Raw genomic sequence first — 26,287 nt, 5'->3', positions numbered from 1 at the left:
TCCTATAGATAAATGAGTCCACAAATGAATCAAGTTTTTAAAAAATTATTTATTTCTTTACTCTGTTTACAAAGTGCCCGCTCACCACAAAAATAGATCCTGAAATTGTCTTTATTGTGACTGTGGTTTTCTTTATTATTCAAAAAATCTTGCTGTACACGAAGTGGGTCCCGARCATTGTGTTTCTGACCAAGTAAAAAACACCATTTTTATAAATCTTGGAAGATTGTCTTTACAAAATCCTTTTACATTGTACATTTTGCACCAACCTTGATCGCTACATTATTAGTTAGAATTGGATAACTAAAAAATAACTTATGTATAAAAGTTACTTACTATAACATTATTTATTTGTTGTTTTATTTCTTCAATAACACTTCTTTTCCACGTCTTTTTTAAAAGTCTTGCATTATTATCATCTAGGTAGCATCTTGTGTAAAGATCAATAACAGCAATGTTTTCTACTCTTTTTTTTCTATTAGATGGTAAGGTGGCATTTAATAAATGCTGTGGATTGACTTGATAGCATGACCGTTATTCTAAAAGATGCAGATTTGTTTAAAAGTTAAAGGATGTTTCCTATCATCAAGTGTAAAACCAAACCAAAAACCTCCTCGAGGACTAAATAAATGAAACGGCACTTAGCTGCCACTTTTATTAAACATATTGTACTTTATATGTGGCGCTTATTAAGTTGTTTTTTGCACATTTTTTAACAATTTTGACAAGCCCACAGTAACCTAACAAATTATGACAAGCGCTAATTTAATATTTGACATTATTTACGCACGGAGACGTCATTTTTCGTTCATAAATACGCAGTATTAACGTAGTATCCGATAGAGGCACCACGGGTATAGTTGCCCTCAAAACCTACTGAGATCCAAATTTTTTAATTCAATTTTGAAACACGAGTTTCCAGACCTGTCTATTTTACGATCGTGCACGGTACTATTCTCTGCTTTTTAAGTCTATTACATTGGCGGTTTTATTTTTTTAACAATAATGTCACTTTGACAAATGAGTTTACGCAAGTTAAATAACAAAAATGTTTGTGAAAAACATAATTTTAATAAACAGCAACTCAAAGAAACAGCTTTAAGATAAAAACCAAAGTCATTTTTAACAAGAACTATCATTATTTAATTAATAAATTAATTGTCAAAGTGACATATAGTTGTCAATTAAATAAAACCGCTAATGTAATAGGACTTAAAAAGCAGAGAAAAATTATTCAAAGTCGAAAATCAAGAGAAAAATAAACTTTTCTTTTCACTGAATCAAAATAATGAAGTTTTAAGTACAGATTTGCTCGTTTTAGGTGAAGAAAAAATGTTTTTCCTGCAGTTTTGGCGTAAAATCAAAGATTTTTTTTTCCTCTTGTAAACTCAATACGGGGACATACTGTATACTAAAAATAAAGGTAGGTATACTAAAAAGGTAGGTAGGAGTGAATAACATCTTACTGACCTGTGAGAATGCTGTGTATTAAAAATCTCAATTGGGTCACTCTGTTTGGTACTTTTTGAGAAAAATGAAGAGTGAAAAATATTGTTTTGCTTAGGTAACTTTCCCACAATGAAATAAATTAGTCACTTCTATGGTATGTCCCATGGGGGCCCGCGACCAACCGCAAGTCCATGTTGCTCGCCCTTCGACACCAAACCGATTAACTTCCATGTACGCATCCGGCGTTAATGATTTACTTGTTGTATAAATTACCCGTTGTAAGGTTATTGAAAATCGATTAACAATGGACGTGTCCAATCCCGTCATTTCTACGAAAAGCATCTCGTGTCGTCACATTGGTCGGGTCACGTTTCGTGACGTCATTATACCCACGGTTCATCAAGTTTTTGCCACAGGTATCGAATTATAACCACCTTACATAGTTGTTGTGCCTTCACGTTTCTCGCCGAAGGCAAGGATGTTAAATCTCCGATTTGAATTCCTATGTGAGTCGACAGTAACTGAAAGTTGTTTTTTCTAGTAGCCGATGTTCTAAGAACGTAGTCAAGTTACTTATTAGGTTGTCTAAAGGCATTCAGATGCGAGACAACAATTTTGAATCATCTTGTCAAGAATAATGAAAAAAATTTCATAAAAATGCAAATTCGGTTGCATCTTTTTCAACACCCACTGCTACTGACTTACTGATAAAATCTCAATATAGAAGAAGCCTTCGTCATGACATTTGCTTAATGAAACATTGTGGGATTTAATAATCACACATTTCGTATTCATTGTACTCCAACAATGCAAATTCCTCAACGAATGATTCATTTTCTTCCACTTCGAAATAAAGAAATCGACACAACTTTACGTAATTGCAGGCATTTAAGGGATTGTTTTCCTTTTAACAATAAGTACATTTTTACCTCGAATGATTCGAAAGTCGTGATTAACCCTGAAGTATGGAACTTGATCGTGGTGGTCTCAAAACCTCAGAAATCCAACATGATAAAGCTCTTTTATGTCAGATCAAATGAAACCATCCAGAAACTTTCACATGATGATATTTTTTCATTGAGTCGCGTTTGATTACCTTTTACATAGTACATAATAAGTTTATTGTTTCTATTCCAAGAATATTATTATTTAATGTAGACACAGTGAGAAGCAGTACCGAGTTGAGTGTACTTACTGTATTGTTTGGAAATTATCAAAAAAAATTGWAAAATTTTATTGGAATTTCCGACTAACATCCTGTTCTGCTAATGATAATAATTGTTATTAATCATTTGCTTTGACTTATTCAACAATTTTTAAACTCAAATTGTATGGAAATATATTGTGATTTATGTAAATTTTTCAGAGGCCCAAGGATAACAAATTAAGGCAATAAGAAAAGTGTAAGAACACCTGAAAAAAATCGGAAATTCAAATTCAAGAAAAAAATTGTAAACTTTTATGGAATTTGTTATGCTTTATGTAAATTTTTCAGAAGCTCAAGTGCTCAAGAATAACAAATCGACCCTTCCAACGAAAACTATAGTAACTCAAAAATTACAGTTTTGAGAAAAATTGCATTGAATCTTTAATTGTTAATAAAAAATCAAGGAACTGTTTAATATTATTGAAAAACCAATTTATATGAGTTACTATAGTTTTCGTTGAGAGAGTCGAAATTATAGCAGTAATAATTGTTTCCTGCAAAAAAATAATAAAACGCTGAAATTGAAGAAAATTAATTAATCAAGATACACAAACAGTAAAAGTTAATCATTCATTATTATCTTTATTAACAAGTGTGATCCAATGTTTTTTGCCAAAGCCTACACAAAAATTCAACTTTCTTCAATTTGTGCTATTTGATAGATAAACCCTAAAGAATGTCAAAGAAGAAAACAACATTTTATATGATCGTAGAAAGTTTTTTTTTTACTTATTGTACAATAAGTTGTTAAAATTTTATGACTACAGAAATAAGTTACTTCTATGAAAACATAAATTATTTCTTTGTTTTCGATATTTTACTTGCTATTAGCAATAGAATTTTAGTGCAATACGACACATAAAACTCTGGATTCATAGCTAAAAAACTACAAATTAATTTTGACTTTTAATTATGACAGTAAGCACTTTTGTCGTTTCTTTGTGTGGTTCCGGAAATGTCAAACTATTAATTTGGATTTTTGGATTAAAAAACGTCAGTTCATTGCCCTGTGATTAGTTGAATTTTTTGCCTTTGTCGAATTGATTTTTTCTTGAGTCATTTGGACACTAAATGATATTTTAAATGTATACAATTTCCTCAATGTCAATATTTATAGTTTGTCGTCAATGAAATCGGCTTGACAATGTAAATACTAACAGTTTTGTAATTGTATGTTGTCTTAATGCGTTATGTAATCCAGGTTGATGTACTTTTATTTACTTTTAAAATGTAAATAGCCGGCTCCCTGAAGAATATTGGAAATTATGCCTCATTAAAATGTTAGTCTAACTAATTTGTGTAAGAAATTAGATTCATTTCATAATAACATGTCTATAACATTTCACAAATATTTGGTTTAGGTATCGAAGGCCGGCGTGTAGTTTWTTAATTTCACACAACTATCGCATTTCTTACTTAATTAACAAAGATAAATAACTGGAGAATGACAGCTCGGCCAATATGGGAACCAAAGTCATTCACTTTCCTCCGCACGTTTCAAAGCTACGTCCAACGTGTCACAAATTAAACAATTACTTTTGTTCTCTTGGAATGATTTGCATCAAACATTCCGCATTCGTTTTGCATTCATTCAAACTTGTTACTTGTATTTTGTTTGTTARATGAATTTTTGATTAGTGGGAAAAAAACTACGCAACATGGTGGTGACCTTTCCTTTTAGATTTTGGCAAAATATACTATTTTAGAAAGTGTTATTTAGGGAAACTATATCAAATATTATTTATTATTATTGTCCGATCCTCGAACCGAATGGTACAAACCTTGTGATTCAGTATCCAATATCAGAAATTATGCAGATAACTCCACGTTTCAGCTAAATCGAATCTAAAACATCACGAGTAGAGTATTATTATAATAATATTCAAGCCAGTTTTGTTGGAATGTGAACTTTTTATGTCCCATGTGACTCATACCGGAGTATGTAGTAATAATATTCTTATTCTTCCACCTTATCAGAATTCCTAGATAGGAAAACAGACGCCRCCGTAGCAAGTGTCGAAAGATTTAAATACAACTTTGAACCCGATTCACGTAATAGCATTTTTACGCCTTTTTTCTTGCTTTCACTATATTTGTATAGAAGCAACACATTTGTGTTCATTTTRACTCTCGAGCGACTTAATTTTAGATAAYCCTACCGTGAATAATTCTCGATTTTGTAAACAAACAAGAAGTTTATCTGATAAAAATTATGAATGAGGAAGTGGAACGTGATTATAATAAAAATGTACGATGATCCTGACATTGACTATTGTGGACTAAGAATTAAGTCATTGTATTTGAGGTGTTTTTCTCATGCTACTTTAGAAAAATAAGACATTTGTATTAAGTATTTTTAATTCATTGTTAAATTTGACCATTGCGTCATTGCACCAAAAAACAAGTTACAGTACAAAAGATCAAGGGTATTTTTCTAGTTTTTGTCTTTGTTTCCTATTTCTTTAAATTCTCACCTCGGGATGGTTTCATTTAAATCGTAAATTTTGCGATAAGCTTGTACAAGCGCTTGATGATGTAGTCTAATGGTTGTTCCGACTTGAAACTTGTCTTAGTTATCACTCATGCTTAATTAAATGGAAAAGATAATGACAAGCCAACTCTAAGTGCTATTCAGGATAGTTACAAAATTATGATACTCCTTTTCTTATCAAAAATAATTAAACAAATAAAGAAAAATAAACACAAAATGAGTCACAAGACGCAACAAGATTCGATTATCAATATATTTTATGCAGCTTTTTGCATTATCAAACMTTATCAACTTCGTTTCGTGATTCAAAAYTATGTACATAAAAATATGCGATGCCCAACTATGTACACCCGGGGAAAAAAACTATTCACCAGTCTAACTTGGCGCTCACGCTGCGCTTTGTTGCAATAGTGTTTCAAACTAACTAGTTGAGGAGCAGGTATAATATGTTGAAAAACCCTTATTTAGGAAGTTGGTCTGGACTGGAGAACACACGTTTCTTAAAAACTGTGTTATGGAAAATTGCTTCAATGAGTATATCCCCGGATTGAGTTTACAAGAGGAATTTTTTTTTTATCTTTGATTATACGCCAAAACTGCAAAGGAAAAACATTTCTTGCAATATCTGAAACGAGCAAATCTGTAATTAAAACTTTATTATTCTAACTTAATAAAAAAAAAAGTTCTTTTTCTCTTGATTTTGGACTTTTTTTTGAATTATTTTTCTCAGCGTTTTAAATCCCATCACATTGGCGGTTTTACTTTTTTAATAACAATGTGACTGCCAAATGAGTTTACGCAAGTTAAATAACAAAAATGTTCAAGAAAAATATAATTTTAATAAATGGCAATTCTAAAAAACAGCTTTAAGATAAAAAATACAAAGTTATTTTTAACAAAAACAATTATTATTCAATTAATTAATTTTCAAAGTGACATCGTTGTCAAAAAATTAAATCGCCAATATAATGAGATTTAAAAAACAGAGAAAAATTATTATTATTATATATTATTATATATATTATTATATATTATATATCGAGCGCTCAAGATAAGTTGTAATCGAGTCCAAAAACGTTTGTCTGTAAAATGTCAAGTCGAAAATGGCATCAAAAAGGTGATGATTATAATAACCAAATTTATAATTTACCTTTCAGGTAAAGCAGTGCAGTGTTGGCATAAAATTAAAAAAAAAATTTTCTTCTTGTAAAATTAAATTTACCACTGTTTTTTTTGCTTTGTTTAAACGTAAAAAAAGATAAATAGAAAAAACGAAAGAAACTAGTTATTTATTAATAAAATTAAATGTAAATCACAAAAATACAATGTTCTAATAATTAATGTAGTAGTCTTCGGCGTCAATGCATTTCTGCAATCTGCGTGGCATGGAATTGACTAAGATTTCACACAAATTTGTTCGCCTTATTTGCCCCCAAACTTTATTTACATTATCTGTCAATTCATGAAGATTACGGGGTTGCACCCCATTATTACTGTTAAAAATATTTTCATGAGATGGTTAATTAATAATTTGTCGCAATATTTATTTAACTTGGTTAATCATTATTAAACAACAATTGCTTTCATGTTCATCATTCTTGCGTAAACTCATTTGGCAAAGTCACATCGTTATTAAAAAAGTAAAACCGCCAATGTGATGGGATTTAAAACGCTGAGAAAAATAATTCACAAAAAATAAGTCCAAAATCAAGAGAAAAATGAACTTTTTTTCTATTAAGTTAGAATAATAAAGTTTTAATTACAGATTTGCTCGTTTCAGATATTGCAAGAAATGTTTTTCCTTTGCAGTTTTGGCGTATAATCAAAGATAAAAAAAATTCCTCTTGTAAACTCAATCCGGGGACATATTCATTGAAGCAATTTTCCATAACACAGTTTTCAAGAAACGTGTGTCCTCCAGTCCAGACCAACTTCCTAAATAAGGGTTTTTCAATAAATATATTATACCTGCTCCTCAACTAGTTAGTTTGAAATACTATTGCAACAAAGCGCAGCGTGAGCGCCAAGTTAGACTGGTGAATAGTTTTTTCCCCATACCATATTTAATAATATGAATATTAAACTAGAAGAATTCTTCGGGTAGAGCAACTTATTTCTACAAAATTCTTTACTGTTTTCCTATAAAACTTTTAATTATCTAATTCAATTTAAATCGCAAAAAATAAATGAAACGATAATTATTAGGAAATGAAATATAACATTACAAGCGAGGTGGTAAATATGGCATTACCCCGAGTGCTTATGGATAAAGCACAAGGGGTAATGCCATTACCACCGAGGTTTGTATGGTATTTTATTCACATATTTTCAGTCAAAAATTTGAGTAAAATAAAATTCTAACAAAGTTAAGGTCCAAACGTGGTAGGCCATCCAAATGGCGTTTGATTTTTCAGTGTGCTCCCCCAGAAGTCAGAGAAACTGCTACAAAAGCAATTGAATACTAATTTAGCAAAATATTATGCGTAACTTGACAATTTGAAAGAAAAAATTCCCGGTATTTTTGTAATTTTAAGGTTGGCTATCCTACATATTACCGCCCAAGAGAAGTAATATTATTACTTATTACTTTAATGATGTGTTTCCCAACCTGTAAAAGGTTAGTAATCGGCATGATTGTGAATAAATGATATTTATTCTTCGACACTGTCAAAATATACGGTTTTTCTCCCGTGTAAGGAAGTTTTGACAACAGTTTGGCATTTCTCAACACGGAAGGTCAGATTATTTTTAACAGATTTAAAGCAAGTTTAAGCCTTGTTGAGTCTAATTAAAGAATAAAATGTTGTATTCAACTCGTCTTCGTGTAAATCGGTTCATTTATGGTTTAATAATCCTCTCGTGAAATAAAGCGTCCGATTTACACTCAAACTCGTCGAATAAATAACTATTTTGTATTTACTTCACAGTATAACTGTATAATAAAATTCAGAAGAATTTCTTATCATAAAACCTATCATTTCAAAAGCTTTTAATATTATATTATTAACTTTTTGAATCAAAAATAACACCTAGATCGTTAATAAAATCAATCTTTTTAAGAACACAGTATCATCAAAATAATCACACTGTAGAGCTTGTTACAAAATTGCATTAAAAAGCATTTTAACAGATTAAGATTTAACTCATTTTTCTTACGCCATTCCAAAATTTAACAATGTTGGATTGCAGAACACTTCAATCAACAGAGGTTTCTATGCAATAGAAAAATTTTAAATCATCAGCATAAAGAAGGCAATGAATGTCGAAAAATGTCACAATATCATTGATAAATAATACAAAAAGAAGCGGACCGAGTATTGATAACCCTGTACACAAAACTTTAAACATGTCAGATTCAAACCCATTTAGAAAAACATAATGTCTTCTGTCTAGGGTTTTACCCTAGTCTTACAACCGACTAAAAAGCGAATAATAATTAAGACACATACGATGCTTTACTGCTTATACGTTTAAATGTGTGCACTTATTTCGATTTCACCATGTAGAAACAGAATATGTAAAAAGATGACAGTTTTAATAACTGGATCTTCTTTTCTTCATAATTGAATCTTACCAATTTAATTTTGGAAAATATTGTTAACAAAATAAAAACTACTTTTTTAGGAGAAGTTTTAGCAATATGAATTATTTTCCAACATGCGATGTCGTCTTTATGTCTATTCCAAAATGAAGCTGAAGTTATACTCTTTTTCATAATAATGTGTAGGTTGTAGAAGTCTAAATACATCTTTAATTTAAAGGCCGATTCACACAAAAAAGTGTCATTAAAGTCATTCAGAACAAATTTAATCACATCAATAATGACAAAAATGTTTTCCACCCTATGGTAATTACGTTGTTAATGTTAATTATTTTTTGCTTCCTCAAAAACTGGGGCACACACATTTATTTGAGAAAATAATTTTTAGGGAAGATACAGGTTGGGATTGTTTGAGATTTCGCATGGTTGCCACCTTAAAATGATCCCTTTCAATGACTACTTCGATGCACATTAATATGAAAACGATTATAGCTATATTTCTGGTCAAATTTTTACAAAAACAATAAAAAAATTGATAGAATTGAATTAGGATATCTGTTTCCTTAAAATAGAAGAAATATCACAATAATATATCCAAATACAAACTACAATTACACTACTTGATTAAGCGTGAAAAAAAAATACAAAATAACATGTAAAATGCATTCCATAACCTAATGAAAGACAATAATCATTTCCCATGTTACCGTTAAAAAACCATTTTAAAACTAATAAAATTTAAAGGTAAGAAAACCCATTTATTAATAAACGTTTAAAGGAAATAAGAAATTACGTAATTTCGCTGTTACCCAACGAAAAATCGCCATTCTCTGGGTCATTTTACCATGGCTTTTAGTAACAAACCAACAATTGGTTATTATCGCGGCCTACTTTTCAGTTTTTGTTTCTTTATCACTTTAGGTATAGATTAGTCCTAGTAGACATGGAGGGGCCTAAAGTGACCCAAAACCGCTATGGCTCGAGGAAATAACTAAAACTGATAAAATAAACAAATTAGACGGCCAAAAATTGATTATTTATAAAACAAACAAAAAATTAAATGTCTGTCGGCAATCAAGTTAGCGCGTATTGGTTGTTACCATGGTGACCTGTTAATTGTCAACAAATCTTTGGAAAACCTAGCTTTTTGACAGCAGCCCTAACCCCAAATGCGGGTTTACTCACCTTTCCGGTGGCCTTTTTGTACCGGAGGATGGCCTCTCTGACGAGGTCCCGCACCAGGATATCCCCATGACCACACGGCACAACAACTCTGACACTGCCGAAACACACCGTCACCTTCATTTTCAACCCGAACAAATGCACATCTACCACACCGCCAGGTAACTCGATGACGCCATGCTGTAGCACTCAGGTATGTTTGTTGTGAGACACCTGTTCAAACGGTTCACTTCTAGTGTATAGAGTCGAGTCGCGTGTAAATCGTGGTGGATTATGGTGATTCGGTGGTTGTTTCATGGGTCAAAGCATGTCCGTGTGCGGGAGACGAGATCGCAAACATGTGCACATTTCAAACAAAACAAAAGTTCCGCCGCGATCGTAACACACTTGCTCACACTATGTTGGCATTTTATAAACTAAAAATTTCAAACGAGTTTTTGCCCCCACTCGACCTACCTGGAAAGTGGCGGCCAATAGAAGGGCGAGATTCCGATGTGGCAAATGCGGGAACTAACGATGGAATGTTGCGGTTGGTCAATGAGGGAGAACGACCTCTGTCGGACAGGTAGCCAACTAAAGGAGTTTAAAGAGGGAAATGCATTATTTATATTTCGTTCACACAAAACAAAAAATAAAATAAGCTTTGAAAAACGAATTATTTATTATCCATACAAGCATTTTTATATTGCAAACAGCTGCCTACAGGTTTTTAGAATCTGACGCTGTATTTGCATTGTCAAAATGCAAAATTTAAGAAATTTGATACTAGTGGAAAAAAATGTGTAAGTTTTATAAAAAAATATTTGTATTACTACCACTAATCATCAGTTGCCTTACAGCTAATTAAGATCTACACAGTTTAGATATCGCCATTTATGGAATATAATCTCCCTCCAAAAAATTGACTTTTTTACTTTACAAAACAAATAAAGTTCCTAGAACGTATCACATTGCATCCTAATTTTAAGATTATTACACTAATTTTCTACAATAACATATTAACAACAAATGCTATTTAAATAGTTACACATATAAGGAAAAAACTAACAAAGGTTATTATTTTATTTCTTTTCAATTATTTCGTTATACTACCTACATCTAGCTTTAAACTTTATTAAAAACGATATAATAAGGGTGTTTACGGTCTTGGCGTTGAAATTTGATCGTTAATAGAAGAGTGCAAATAAAATAATGTAACCGAGAAAAAAAAAACTCGCAGAATTATTCATCAATAATGTTATTTAACTCCAAAATATTGGTATAAGGTTTGAGGGTCAATGAACTGGAGATATTTTTTTTGATAAGATAAAACTACATTTTTGCAACAAAGAAAATGGTATCCACGGCAATAAAAAAGTCACTTTATAGTTTTGACACTGTCATCATTGGATTTGGTTTTGTATTAGTTTAATCACTTCCAACAAAATGGTTTCCAATAGGTTTGATTTGTCTTTTATTTGGGTTTTTTCCAAATTTACTTTCATACCATTTTTTATTTTATATAGCGTATTTATAATCTCCTGTAAATTTCAACCTCAAGACCGAAAACACCCTGTATTTTGCACACTACTATCAAGTCTCGATTCAAGCACTACTTTCATTACTAATTATGTCTTTACATGTAATAAGACCAGGGAATAAATTTTACGGTCTTTAAATCTTTAAGCTCCTTAATGTGACATAATAAGCTACCCCTATTATATTACTGCGGCTTAATGGCTTCCTGTAAAGCAAAACCGATAACTTATTGCTAGATTTTTAGAAATATTTTTTTTAAGTAGATGATGATAAAAAGCGAGTAAAACTGTAAAAGACTCATAATTGATTAAGAATGCTTATGTGTAGGATAGGCAGTATTTATTTTACATAATTTAATTAACTTTAATTCTTACCTACATTTAAACCTTAATTATTTATACCTAGTTATTTAATTTAGGACGGATTCGATAAGAGCATTTAGAACCTAGTTACCTTTACTACTTACACATGTACAGGGTGAATATAAAGTATGGAACCAAGCGGTTTTATTTTTAATCATTTGCTTCCAGAAAATAATAATTAATACAAATTAAAGTAATATAAAAAATGTGATCGTATTTTCAGAACGAAATTTTGTTTTGTTTTTGAGTTATGCGATTTTTTTTTGTCAAAATTACAATTTATGTGAAATATTTTTTTTTTAATTAAATATAAAGCAGGTAGTTGTAATCCTTAGAGTATAGCTGTTATGAGAAAAATGATTTTATAGTGGGTTGCCATTTAAAAAAATACAAAATTTTGTACAACTCAAAAACAAAAGGAAATTTCGAAAAATTTTATTCTTGTTAAATCATCACATTTTTATAGTACTTTATCACTCATCAATTAGTTTTTTCAAAAAATAAATAGTTTAAGCAAAAAACGTTTGGTTCCATACTTTTTATTCACCTGGTATAACTATACATACATAATAGAATATTAGGTGAGGATAGTATTCGTTAAATTTCAAGAATAAAAATGTTGAATACAACTATGTATTGGGTATTAATTTTTTCTAATTATGAAACAATGTTATATTTAGAGCTATTAGATTGAAACGTTGTTCATTTCTAATACAGTTATCAAACTTCTTTAATCTGAACCTCTTGCAATACGAACATCGAGTGCATCATCGATCTACAGTCATTCTTAAATAGATCCAGAAAATTTTATTACAGCTTCCCAAGGATAAATGGAGACAACCTTTTTACGTTTATATCCTTTAGGGGCAGAACCCCATTGATTCGTGCCACTTACGGCGTTTATGAATTGTTGCAGTGATCAAGTACATTTTCATCAAATTAATTACCATGGTTTCTATCTGTGCTAATAATATTTACGAACACATCAGTGGCGTACGCCTTACCTCGAAAATAACTTTAATGAATTTTATTTCAAGAACAGTTAAACAAAGAATATTTTACTATTTTCTCCAGCATGTACTCATTTGATACTATCAAGAATAAAATTTTGTCGATTTATTTAAGAATCACCCTGTATAATAATCTGAATAGTGGTTATTCATTTTTTTTTTATAAAATAACTTCATTATAGTACCGTGCAATCATAAATTAGAGCAGGCGACGATTAATATTCGATAGTTGGAAACAATTTTTGCTGGAAATTTTCCACTGGAAAACTGGAAGTGAAAATGACCATTCACCATTTTCGTCTTATATAGCATTTATGTAATAACTTGCAACAATAAAAATTTACTGCTTTAAAGCGAACATTAATTTACTCAAAATAAAACGCAAAGTTGTCAAAGTTTCCGCTGACATTTCAAGTCAAAAATCAGGATTGCCATCTGAAGGACTTTAATCACCGCCTACTCTAATTTATTTTTTTTTTTTCGATCGCACGGTATTATGCTTGTTTCTTCTTACTGACCAAAACCGGAAACTTCCACCCTCTATAGGGGTTCGCTACATGTCAGTAATTTATATGTGATTCTACTTTTCTTTTAAATAAATAAGTACATACAGGGTGTCAATTTTAAAACTTGCAATCGACAACATCTCTAGAACTAAAAAAGTTATTGAAAATTACTCAAAACCGTTTCGGTGGTTTTTACGGGCAATCAAAATGGCATGGTAAGTGACGCTCCTGCACCCACCCTTCAAGCCACAGCCACCTTAAGTTGAAAATTTTAAATGGCACGTACCTACTTGCGATACATCGTTGGAAAGCCTATAACAAGTGCTTTTCAAAAATGTCATACAACAGCCTATTTGGTAAAGCCATTTTTCCAATTATTCAAAAACGAAGACGTTAAATTTTCATTTTATTTATTATATTCAAGGGTGGGTGGAGGTGTGTCACTTATCATGTCATTTTAATTCCCCCTAGGAACCACCAAAACGGTTTTGGGTGATTATTAATAACTTTTTCAGTTGAGAGAAATTGTCGATTGCAAGTTTTGAAATTGACACAGTGTATACTTACACATTTTAGTTTTTTAATAATAATTTTAATTAAAAAAAAGTTTATTTGATAATCCAAAAAATCGCTAAACCAAAGAACCCTTTGCAATATGTAATTAGTCCGGATTGTAGAGGTTCTACTGTATTGTTGAAAACAAAATATTGTATATCTACCTATATTTACCGAATGATTACAAAAATTCGATTTTAGTTGTGCAGGATGAGAAAAAACATCATGATGAACACTTCTTATTTCTTTGTAAAATAAACTCAAATATGATTTAGGCTAACATTATTAACAAAAATGGCATACAAACAGTGACAACAATGTTAAAAGAATCAATAATAAATTAGTGGGTACCTAATTATACTGGATTAGTGGTTTAAAGCTTGAATATTGGACCCTATTTATTTCAATTGAAAAAATATTTAATTTCATATGTTTATTTATTCATGCCATTATAGTAAAGCAAACAAAGAAACTGTATTTTAAAGGGCAATGTGCTGTTATGGTTAATGTTTTTGTGCTTTTTTTACTTAAATACATGTTGCAATATTGTCGATAAGAATAAATACAAATAAATAGGGTCAAATGTGTGTTTACACCCCCATAATAATTATAATAATAAACTAGTTTTTCTTACAGTGACTGAATTAATACAGTCACTATAATTTTTCCCATTTATGTCTACAGTTTCTTGATGTAATTTTTACATCTACCAACCCTTATTAGTTATTATAGTTTAGGGCAAGTTTTGTGGAAACATTAATTACAATGAATGTAATTACTTAGTTCAATATTGGCTTAAATTCTTAAATTTTCTTTTAATTAAGTTTACAAATTCCAGAAGTTATGATAAATCTTATACAAAAACATACTTATTTAAAATTTAAAAACAGTCTACTAAGGCACTTAGTATTATTAAACACAATTTTTGAATCACCTTTATGTATAATCCTGTACTGTAGTTTCAGCGAATAAATCACTAATTGTTGTGATATTTGACAAAGTAAAAACAAGTCTTCTAAACATTTTAACAATATCATTTCATTCCATAAGAAAAAAGTACGATGTGTGTGAATAGATAAAAATAGTTTTGTTGATTCTATACTCGCCGCTCCAGTTTGTAATTATTTCTGAACGAATTTTTCCCCCAATTTTATCTACATGGAAGAGAATAGTAAAACTACTTATAAATGTAAATATTTTGTTGTGTTTTATTCTTACCTCCTCCCACTAGGTATACAATAAACGGGTTTAGATGTGAAATTATTTTTATTTTTTTTATTTGCCGATTATTAAATAGTATTGGAAATAAGCACAAGAAAATACACAGTTTTTGTCGCTTGTAGCCATCAACTTCGACCCATAGAAAGCGTCGTTATGGAAACCCTTACAACAATAACACTGTTTCATGCTTCACATAAATTTAAAATTTATGAGGATCGAAGTTGTATGTTGTATTTCATAAAGAAAATTTGATGCATTTTTATTCCTGCTATGTTGAAGAGAAAATTGATTTAAATTGCATTTTAACTCGTTGGCGGAGTCGAGTGTTTGTTTTATAATCTATTGTTTATTTTTAAGTATCTGTCGAATCTCACCACATTACGTTTTTCTCACGCTTCTATTTTTTTCATCTTGTTTACAGTGAATTAAAGTAGGTTTCTTGGGATCATAACGTAGAATTAAAAACCCGTTAATGCATTAACGAAAGATAAGATTTATTTATGAACTATATGAAAGGAAAAAGTTCTATGTTGATGAAAGTTAAACATTAAGGTATTCTTGTGTGTGTTGTACGGCAACCCATCAGTCATCAGTAGGTAAATAAAATGAATTCAAAAAACAAGAAAGTAATTATTTTTCGGTTAAAGTACTATGTAATAAAAAGAAGTGACAAGTAAAACAAAATTACGTTTTTTGTTCAAATAAAATGTTTAATTTTAATTGCATTTTACTTGCTTAATTGGCATTCCTGTAATTATTATTTTGTGCATAATAATTACGCACTTATAACACATTTCACCAGTTTCTTACCTACATTTCTTGAGAATTATTTCATGAGTAAGCTCGGATTATATGCAAAATGCATATTTGTTATTAAGAGGTATATCAACAAAATTGTAAGTTTTCTATGCATATCTAATGTTTTTAATTATAATTAAAATAAACCAAATAAAAAATGCATATTTTGCATATTTTGGCAACTTGGTGCATATTTTAGGAAATATTGCATATTTGTGCATATTTTCTTCAAATCACTAATTTCCGATTAAAATTTTTAGTTCAAGTTAAAAATTGGACAGTTTATGAAAAATGATCCGATTACAAAATATTTTAAAGAGAAAACAACCGGTAATTCGTAAGCCAAACTCCTTTTTAAATTGTATTGAACCAAGCGTTTTTTTTTAAATCATTTGTTTCCAAAAAATAATAATTAATATAAATTAAAGTAATATAAAAAATGATCTTATTTTAAGAACAAAATTTTGTTTTCTTTTTGAGTTATTCGATTTTTGCTGTCTAAATTGCGATATATGTAAAAAAATAATTTAATACAAAGTAGATAGTTGTTGTAATCTCTTAGATCATAAGCTTCATGAAAAAAATGTTTTTTTTGGTGGGTTTCCATTAAAAAAATAATTTTGTAAAACTCAAAAACAAAATAACAAAAATTGCGAAAAATTTGATAAAACATCATATTTTTATAAAACTTTATAATTCATCAATTAGTTTTTTTCAAAAAATAAATACGTTTGACTTTTTATTGTTCAAAATTTTGCAAATCGATGCATATTTGGCATATATTGGAGCATATTTCTTAATATTTTGTGCATATTTTTGTGAAAATACGTGCATATACTATATGCGCATATTTTATGATTTTTTCGTGCATATAATCCGAGCTTTATTCATGAGATACCAAAGTTAAAAAGTGGAGTAAAGTACTAGTAGTGGTGTAATAATTGAGCAAAAAATTAAAATTGTGTCGCAATATTGAACTAATAAATAGGATAAATAAAACAACTTAATGCTTATCACTATTTATTACGATGTACCACAAAACTAATAATTTTGAGAAATATAAATAAAATGAAATAGAATCACTAACGCGTTTCTAATTTCCATTATAGGTAATACAATTAGATAAAATAGAATAATACGACAAAACACTAGATGATTACAGTATTCAATAAATCCTTGAATTTCAATTCCTAAACAAAGGATTTTTTATTACAATATCGTAGCCGTGATACTCAATCTGATCATAGACATATTTTCTATGCACACGACAATCTATCCCGCATTTCCTTGAGCCACACTTGGGACATGGAAGGAAGCATCCCACACAATCCTCATTTAAACAATCACAAAGATCCATGCAAGTGGCGATGTGAATTCCATTCTCGTCATAGAGAGCCCCCGGTGGTCGCCGTACGTTACTTGGCGGATTGATTTTACGATTTAATTTCCGTTTTTCGCGGATGCTCGTTTCAGGATTGAAATTTTCCAAAAATCGGTTGGCTACAGTCAGGGTTTTCTGAGATCCTGGTATTCTGATACGGCTGGGGTATGGTCTGGTGTTGGTTGTGGATTTTTTAGCAACTCGGTGCAGGGATTGTCGGGGTTCGTTGTCTTCTTCGCTGCTTCCACTGCTCATTGTTGGGGATTGGAACTTGCATGGAAAGTTCTAACTCTTGGGTGTAAATGTATTTCTCACAGTCTTTAAGACAAGTTATTTGAGTGCGAAAAAATATGAGATAACCTCAAAAAGCAGAACTCTTGTTTTAAAACAAGGGCAGGAAGCCTTACGCACACATAGTCCTAAATGCGAGGAAGAGATACATACCCACTCTTTCACAAAGAATTATTGAAATAGTTACGCTGAGCGACAAAAAGAATTAAAAATAAAAATTTCTGTTACATTACAGAAGTTATAAAAATTATAATAGGACTAAAAACACATTTGTCGTCTTCTTGAGGATCCATTGCGCAGGCGAGAATATAGATTCTACAGAATATACGAGAACACGAGAATTGTCTTTGCATTACCAACCAGTAAAGTTATGGAGTTGTAATAAACAGATGAAGGAATAAATTATTCCTTCATGAATAAACGCCCCTAGCACAACAGCGATGGAAATAAGCAAAGGTTGATAATGCAAGAGTATTTTGCAAATATTCTCGGGCGTCGTTATTCTCAATATTTTTAAAATGGCATTTTAGCTGGAAAACTAAACGTAAAAAATAAGACAAAATGTTTTAATCGAAAAATTGAAAAACAAACACAATTTGATTAATTTATCTATATTGTATTACAATCGTTATTACAGAAAAAGTTTATTTGCGACATCAGAGTGAAAATTATGTTAAGCAGTTGAGATTTCGCAATTAGTAACATTAGAAGAAAAATTTGCCATTATAAGTTTAAAAAATGTTTTCAATCGTTTCGCATTAACAAACCATCACTCATCCTCAGCTTCTAAATTAATATGACTTCCGAATTTTCCATAAAGATGTGATTTCAAATCACTCATTTGACTTCTTACATCATCTGATTGACCTTTTAATTCTTTAATGTTTTCTTCTATTCTCTTTTTCGCTTCATCTAAGCACTTCTGTGTTGTTTCAGTGTCTTGGAGAATGAATACTTCTCCTACCAAATAAGGAATTTTCTCGTCTTCATCAAACAATGCAATTTCATCACATGCATCTTCTAAGCTTTTCAAGTCATTCTCTTTCACCTTGACTTCTTCTTTAAGGTCTTCAAGCTTCGCATTTAAACGTGCAAATTTGTTAATTTTTTGCTGGTCTTCATAGGAAATGTGGACATCAGAATCTGGCTGAAATGTGCCTTTGCTTCCGGCCATTTGTATTCTATTCTTGTGTATTTGTTTCGACTGAAATTTAAATGTTATAAATAATAACAAATATATTTTTGTGATACCAGTACAAAGGAATTAAGAAAAATAAGGTTAGGTTACGAAAGATTGACAGGCAAATATTTTACAGGTTTCTGTAATGTAGTAGTTTTTGTTTTTAGAAAAACCGTTCATTAAATGATTTCACTTTTTTAATGGAAGGGAGTAAAACTTTGGAACCACCAGACGGTGCCACCGCCGACGAAGTCAAAAAATGTTTACCAAGTTTACGTATACAAATTTTTGTCACAACACAATTCTGCTCGCGAAATATAACTCAAACGAAAAAATAGACTTTTATTTTTAATTGAGATTGATTTGCTTGACACAGCATGATTTCTGAAGTATGTACTGCACTGTCCATCTCTTGATATAGATGCCATCATATTCGTTCTCAAATATGCTTCGAAAAATGCTGTTTCTATTGCGGTACATACATAACTATGAAATGCATTGTCTAGTACATATTAAATATTTGTAAATTTAATTATTTCAGGCGACAGTTGATGATAACTGAGAGCCGTAATCGGTATAAGCATATGCTTTGATTCCCCGCTTTTAAGTAAATTTTGTGAAATGAGTACGGAATGGGATGTGAAAAAAAAAACGCTGTTTTGATAATGTATTTAGTTTACTTTTATAAGCATTTAATAAATCATTAAAAATTTTCCAACACATATTATGATCAAATTTTAGAGTCTTTACAGATAATAGTAGAAAATATAATTACAGAAAAAAGGAAATACAAAGAGAACAACAATAATAATAAACACCAAGATCGGATATTTCGAAGAAAATAGAAATATTTACAAACCACCAATTATTCAGTGCTACATTTAGAAATGGTGATCACAGAAAAGAAAAATTCCATTAAAAATCCAGTTTAAGATAGAATTTAACAAATAATACATCTGATGTATCTGTAACAAAAGTCTTTAAATAAGAGAAAAATAATGTATAAAACTCAATTTAAGTACATCAGTAATTTAAAATTACTAATGATTATAAACTATATAATTAAATACAAAATATTGCATCCTTGATGGTAACAAATAAAATATGTTCCATAAATAAATAAAATCAACTAAAACAGTATTATATACATAAGAGACGCCATTAGCGAGATTTATACAAATTATTGAGCCACTATTTTCCCGTTAAGTAATAAAATTATCATTTAATACACAACAAAGATATCACTAATGTAAAAAATTGCATTCTTTGGTTTAAACCAACTACGTGGGTGATATCCAGCTTGATAGAGAGCTGCCTAATAAAAAATCACAAAGTATCAGTCCCTTCGCGCTAGAAGCACCATTGCGAGTRTAGTCTAAATATCAACCAAAATACGAAAAAATTTTGATCAAAACATCTAACAAGATAATCACCCTCCGATCTTGTAAACGCATCTCTAATCAATATACATTCAGATTAATATCGTCCAACTTTTACAAAATTTTTAGTCCTAAACGATCACACCTACTTCAAACATCACTATCTGGATCCGTTTCACTTCGAGGCTGTCCAAAGTTTCTAGTAATACTCTCACTCATTGATCGGATATTTGCGAGATGAACGTCATTCGCAGGCACTGAAAAATAGTTAAGTCTGTCGAGGTCAGGTACTGCATTTAGATCGTCATCAGTTCGATAGCAATTATCGTATTCGGAGTCGTAGAGAGCACTTAGAGAATCCAGAGACATCATGGCGTCAGAGTCGAAGATGCGCGAAGAGGCGCGGGAGGACATGCTGGTGTTGTCATCCATGTCGCCCTCATGGTTGTGGTCGTTATAAGCAGAATTCACATCGCTAAGGGCTCCTAAACAATTCATAAATAACTCCAAAATAAATTTAAAAAATTTTGAGTCACCTTCAGCATCGGTGAGTCCAGTTTCGTTAATCATAGAAATATTTTCCAGCGCTGGATCATCCGTAGTATAACCCGTCGACTCTCTATCATTCAGAAGTGGTTCAGAAGCCCCTCCATCCTCATCTTCCGACCATTCCGACTGACTTCCTTCGACTCCTTGGCTCTCCAAGTCCCCATTCTCGAGATTTCTCAACTTTTCTTGCACTTTCTCTTCCAAGAGTCTCTTAACTTCCTCCTCCTGTAAGCGCGATTGATACAAATTGTTTAGATAATTGTTAAACATTGAAGATTTTACCAACTCTCGATCCACAGGCTGCTTGTCACAACAACATTAAATTTGAACAAATTTATTAAATTTTGACAAGTAGACAACTCACCCTTGCTGCTTCTTCCTCCATGCGTTGTTCCTCGCGCTCGAAGCTCTCCAGATCAGTATCGTCGTCTCTTTTATGAACTTCCGGCATATCACAGTCAACATCGACTTCTTCAGCCGATTTCGGAGCTCTAATCAACAACAAAAATCAAAAGTTATTTGAAAATTGCCAAAACATGTCTGAGAAATGAATGATCTGCAAGCATGAGTGTGCCGAGCAAGCAGCATGAGTGTTAATGAAGCTGAGTGAAGCTACATAGCGAGACACAAACCAACTAAAACTAAAGACACCCAGAAAATAAAAACAATGAGTTGTCTCTCGCTATTTAATGAAACACGATGTTAGTGTTTCTGTACCTGTCAAGAGGCGAGACTTTTGGCTGTTTATGAGATTCGGACGGTCCAGGGGATGCTCCCCGCTTAAGCGATCCCTCTTTGCTGCTTGCTCTAGGAGGGGACATGCACTGGAGGGTTACACTGCCGGTAGGATTCACTCTCAAGCCTAGAGCTAGAGCTTGGATCGCCGCTAGCCCCACCTGGTGGTTGTTATTGTTTGGAGCGTACCTTACTAAAGGCTCCAAAGCTAGATCTTTGTTCTGTTGGTTTAGTTCGAATTTTGGAGGGATATTCTGAAGCAGATTTTGCTCGTCGAGGAGTTTCTGGATCTCGCGTTCGAAGGGACCAATCAAATTCTCGTTGTCGGTGTTGTTCACTTTGTTATTGGGAGAAATCTTGTCCCGAAAGCCCGATGGGGAGGTCTTAAAGCGTCTCAAATCCTTTTTGTCAGTCTGACAACAACCATCTTTCTTCAAACTCTTTTCACCGGCAAGGTTTCTCGTTTCGTCTTCTTTGAGTAATTCTCGAATTTCTTCAGCTTCTTTGAAGCTAGGGGATCTTTTAGAGTTTGCRGATAATTTATTACACTCCAAAACCGAATCGCTGTCATTTCTTATGCGCTTATCGAGACTTTTCTGCTTGATTGGGAGTTTGGAAACAGCACCGTTGGCGCTGTTTGCTCTTAGTAGTGACGTGGGTTTGGTTTTTGGTCGYGTAACAAACTCGAAACTGGCACAACTCTCCCCTTTACAACTGTCTTCACCGTCGAGGACCGGCGGACTTGTCACAATTGATGAATCAACGGTATTGCAAGTCCCCGCAAGTGCCAAAACTGCATTTGGTGGTAAATTATTCCTTTTAGTGTTATTTCTATCACTCGAACTGTTCCTCAACGAACAATTCGCAGGAATATAATCCAACGAAGCCCTCGGTGAGACTTCTGGCGACGAACACGGATTCACTTGAATATCAGACGGAAATAGGAACTGTTGAGTATCAGCAGGTAGAGGTGGAGAGACACAAGGAGAAGCGTCAGCATCAGTCGTCCTGCTATAACTCTCATCAGAACTACTGATGCTCGGCGAATGATTCAACGAACTGATTTCATCAGCCGACGAATGGATTCGTTGTGGAACCCCGGTGGTGTACAGCCCCCCTAGACTCTCATCCGAGTAGTGTCTTTGTAGAGGGCTGTGGCGGTTGGAATGGGGGCTGTGGCGCGAGTGTAGAGGACTGTGTCGGTTTTGGAGGGGATTATGTCGTGTTTGGATTTTATTGCGGAGGAGTTCAGGAGTCCGTTCAGGGATGTTTTGATGTGGCAAAGGTGCGATTATTTGGTGAGGAGGTGGGACAGGGCCAGCGCCTCCGTTGTGATGTTTACGGTGGTGGCGATTGGGAGATTCCTTGCCGGGGGGTTTGGGGAGGGGTTTAAGATACGGTTTGATGTTCTCAGATGGTCTCACTGGTATTGCAGAGTAGGGATTCGGAGCGCGAGGCCACGGTGGAGTGTAACGCATGTCCTGCAAAAACACGCTAGGAGGAAAGAGAAATTTGCAAAAGAAGTCTAGCAGCTACTTTGGCTTTCTACAAAATCAACATTTTTTTCATAACGACAACAAATCTAACCAAAATTCAAATAAATTCAAATATTTGTAAAATTTTAGAAAATTGGTGATTAGACAAGAAATTCAAGCCGTGGAAAGAGTCGATATGCCATTGAATTAATCATTAAAAATATACATATACAGTGTGTCCCTGGATAGGTGAAATGACTCTGGTAAAAAATAAATTTCTATTGTAAAAAGATAAATTTCTAAGATAATTTTAGTTTAGAAAAATTAAATATATGCCTTGGATATTTTCAAAAYAACTATATATTTTTTGTAAAGTAAAGTGCCTTTTATGTCGCAAATATGACAAAAAGTTGTTAAGTAAAGTTGTTTAAAATCAACATCTAGGCCCTTACACTACATTTCAAAATCATTGCTTCTTATTAATAGAAACGTTAAAAAGTTATTTATTTAATACAATAAATTAATACAGCTTTTCTTAATGACTTCTTTTCATATTTGCCACACAAAAGGCACTTTACTCTATAGAAAAATAGGTTTTTTGAAAATTTTCAAGACATACCTACTTGATTTTTCAAAACTAAAATGATGTTAGAAATTAGTCTTTACCCAAGCAGGGCTGAYCCCCAAAAAATAKAAATTTAAATCGAGGATTTTTTWTCTTTTACAAGAGTCGTTTCACCTATCCGGGGACARACTCTAGATAGWATTTATAACATTTTTTCCATGTTTCTGGTATCTTATTTTACATGGCACTTTTCTCTGGAGCGCAAATTCTGAAACAGCCTCTATACAAACTGAACTACGTAAAATAATGAGTCGTACCAAAAAAAAGCAACACGAAATTTATTATTACATGTATAGGGACTGATTCAGATAGGATGACAAGCAAACAATGTAGTGTATTTCGTTAAGACGCTAGGAAGAAAGGAGGAGAGGATGAGAGTCCGTACAAATACTGTTTAATTACAAAACGAAAAACGAACAACACAATTATTCTGTTAATTTCTATATCGGGTGATTCAGGGTGAGTAAAACTAATCGCAGAAAAATACACATYATCTTGCTTTCAGGATAATTAACTTTATGAAAAGTAGAACTAAATACAAATTTTGCTTTGTGTTTTTTTTTTTTTTTATTTTTCAAACCCCACTCCATTGGTATAATAATTTTAAGTTTCATTATTTCTGATTCAAATAAGTAAACAAAGAATAAATTAAAGTTTGAATTTTTTGTTTATTCTTTTTTTTTACAAGAATAATTGTTATTTTATTTTTGTTTAAATTTTCCAAATGTGCAAAGAATTACTTAAAACCACATTTTTATTTATTTTTTTATTTCTATTTATTTATCTTTTTCATTTTTCAATATTTTGAGCATTTTCTTTTTTTGTTTCTAACAATAGAGTAAAAGCTAAGGATCATGAAAATATTTAAAAAAATACAGGTTAAAATATCTCAGAAAAATAAACAAAAATTAGAAAATCCCGAGAAAGGTCAATTTTTATTTGCAGGGGAACACTTTTTAGTATACTTTTGAAAGTTGAGGCATTAACCTCCTTTCAAACAACCCTTTTAAAATTTTAAATGACACCACTTCCTTTGTGATACCTCAAATAAAAGGTATTTTGACCAGGAATTCGGCTGTGAATTTTGTTTGAGTTTTGATTATTTTTTATTTATGTTACGCTGAACAAGATCTAGCCACCTGACCATTTTGAACACCTCCTATAATTGAGTAATTATTAAAAAAAAACAATCGAAATTCAAAAAAAACACAGCCGAATACCTASTCAAAATATCTTTTATTTAAAGTATGTATCACAAAGGAGGTAGTGCCATTTAAAATTTTGAAGTAATTGTGGGTTAGAAACTGCAAATTCAGAAAGAACACTAAAAATGTCTCGCTACAAATTAAAAATTGACCTGTCTCGAGATTTTCTAATTTTTGTTTATTTATCCCAGATATCCAGGGTAGCTCGTTTTTAAAAAATCATCCTGTATATATTTTGTTTTTACGTTTTTCTAKTGGGGACAAAAAGGTTTTGACCAACGGAAATAAAAACTTTATTTATTGAATATTTTTAGAATTTCCTTGAGTTTTCCCTTCGCAAGTAAGGTAAAAAATTGACGAATTTGAAAGAAAAAGCAGTTTATATTATTTCAAGGATGATAATATTCTAGTAGTCTAGTACTATTTCAACTCTCAAATTTCAAAATTTTTAAATAATTGTGTTGAGAATTGAGAGACTAACTACGTAATAAGTAAACATGTTTTTTTTTTCAATTTTTTGTGTGTCGTATTAAATTAGTGTTATCGTAAATACCTGTGATGACTGCCTCTGCACCTGCTGATAGGAATTCTTATGTGGRGGCAGCGGCGGCGGTGGCAAATTCTCCTCTTGCACCTTCTTTCCATTCCTTTTGCACCCCCCAGTGGGCAATAAAGGCTCATTCTCGCACCCGTTACTCCCATGGTCTCTATGCGGCGCCTCCCTGAGCGGCGGCAACCTCATTGCATTTCTCACCCCACTGTAACTATCCTCCCTCGAACTCGACCTTGTCTGCAACTGCGGATGCTTCGTCCTCCCATTAATCTCGTTATGATGCAAGAGCGCCAAAGGAGTAGCAACGCCCCCGTACATGTTACTCGTATCTGCGACAATTCGATTAAACCAGACGCTGACCCCAAACTGTACAGGGTGCTGRATTTTGGATGTCCGAATAGGGAATCTCCGAAAGTAAGAGGTTTAGCCAAAAACGAGTAATACATTCTGGYGCTTTGGTTAAAACCGCATRCCGCTATCGTCTTTTGTTTTCGTCTTATCGATGTCTTATAGACATCTTATGATATTTTAACGAAATCTAAAAAAAWTCATATCTTCGTTATTATAGAAGACACAGATTTGAAATAAAGACACTATAGAGGTACTTTTTTACGTAGAATTTAATAATGTAGTTAACAATTTATTTAAGTTGTTTGTTTAGCAGTAATAAAATAAACTTGTCTTTTTTATATGGGAATCATAGATGGCTATGTCATTTTTTAAAAGTTTGTTTTTTTCTTATCTAAAAAATATATATTTGTAACAAACATTTTTAGCAAAAATTATCTTTGGTTTTTGTTCGCAGTTGGCCATGAAAAAATGTTGCATCTTCAACTAAAAGGATTTAAACAATATTATTCAAGAAGTGTCACTAATGAAAGAATTTTCTAAGTACTAAGTAATGAAAAAAATGCAAAATAAATCTTAAATCAACTTAATGGCGACTAATAACATTTCTTTGTTTTTAAACAAGCTAACATTACCATTGTAACTTCTAGTGATACATAGTGTTGTAAAACAAAAGCCGCTTTAATTCTTCAATAAAATATATGTATTTTATATGACACAAAAATG

At 31.8% G+C, this 26,287-nt stretch overlaps 4 protein-coding genes across 5 annotated transcripts in view; all 4 read right to left on the bottom strand.

Annotated features, from left to right (window-relative positions):
* The window catches only part of LOC123015715 (partitioning defective 3 homolog B-like), a 41,484-nt gene extending 31,196 nt beyond the window's left edge, over positions 1-10,288 (bottom strand). The window contains exon 1 of the mRNA XM_044415604.1: positions 9,874-10,288. Coding sequence (XP_044271539.1) covers positions 9,874-9,993 — 120 coding nt within the window. The 5' untranslated portion in view covers positions 9,994-10,288. The remainder of the gene's footprint in view (positions 1-9,873) is intronic.
* Positions 10,289-16,847: 6,559 nt separating this feature from the next.
* LOC123015133 (ARL14 effector protein) lies at positions 16,848-17,753 on the bottom strand. Its single transcript, XM_044414637.1, has one exon. The coding sequence runs from the start codon at positions 17,474-17,476 to the stop codon at positions 17,024-17,026; it is 453 nt and encodes a 150-aa protein (XP_044270572.1). The 5' UTR covers positions 17,477-17,753; the 3' UTR covers positions 16,848-17,023.
* Positions 17,754-18,106: 353 nt separating this feature from the next.
* On the bottom strand, positions 18,107-18,890 carry LOC123015037 (probable prefoldin subunit 4). Of its 2 annotated transcripts, none has more exons than XM_044414470.1 (2): positions 18,764-18,890; positions 18,107-18,716 (listed from the first exon to the last, which is right to left on the bottom strand). In XM_044414470.1, exon 2 carries the CDS (start codon positions 18,684-18,686, stop codon positions 18,282-18,284), a length of 405 nt encoding a protein of 134 aa, XP_044270405.1. In that variant the 5' UTR covers positions 18,687-18,716; positions 18,764-18,890; the 3' UTR covers positions 18,107-18,281. The 2 variants fall into 2 exon arrangements, with proteins under 2 accessions (XP_044270405.1, XP_044270394.1); XM_044414459.1 differs by having other exon boundaries at positions 18,770-18,833.
* A 459-nt stretch (positions 18,891-19,349) lies between these two features.
* LOC123010857 (Ca(2+)/calmodulin-responsive adenylate cyclase) overlaps positions 19,350-26,287 on the bottom strand; it is a 79,097-nt gene continuing 72,159 nt past the window's right edge. The window contains 6 exon segments of the mRNA XM_044408021.1: positions 19,350-20,556; positions 20,608-20,845; positions 20,903-20,920; positions 20,985-21,111; positions 21,338-22,836; positions 25,214-25,542. Of these exon segments, the coding sequence (XP_044263956.1) occupies positions 20,222-20,556; positions 20,608-20,845; positions 20,903-20,920; positions 20,985-21,111; positions 21,338-22,836; positions 25,214-25,542 (2,546 nt within the window). The 3' untranslated portion in view covers positions 19,350-20,221.

This window comes from Tribolium madens, unplaced genomic scaffold (genome assembly GCF_015345945.1).
Source record: "Tribolium madens isolate multiple individuals breed KSU strain unplaced genomic scaffold, Tmad_KSU_1.1 Scaffold_19;HRSCAF=116;Tcas5.2_LG9, whole genome shotgun sequence".
In the NCBI taxonomy this organism is placed as follows: Eukaryota; Metazoa; Arthropoda; class Insecta; order Coleoptera; family Tenebrionidae; genus Tribolium; species Tribolium madens.
This window is presented reverse-complemented; position numbering and strand designations above follow the sequence as displayed.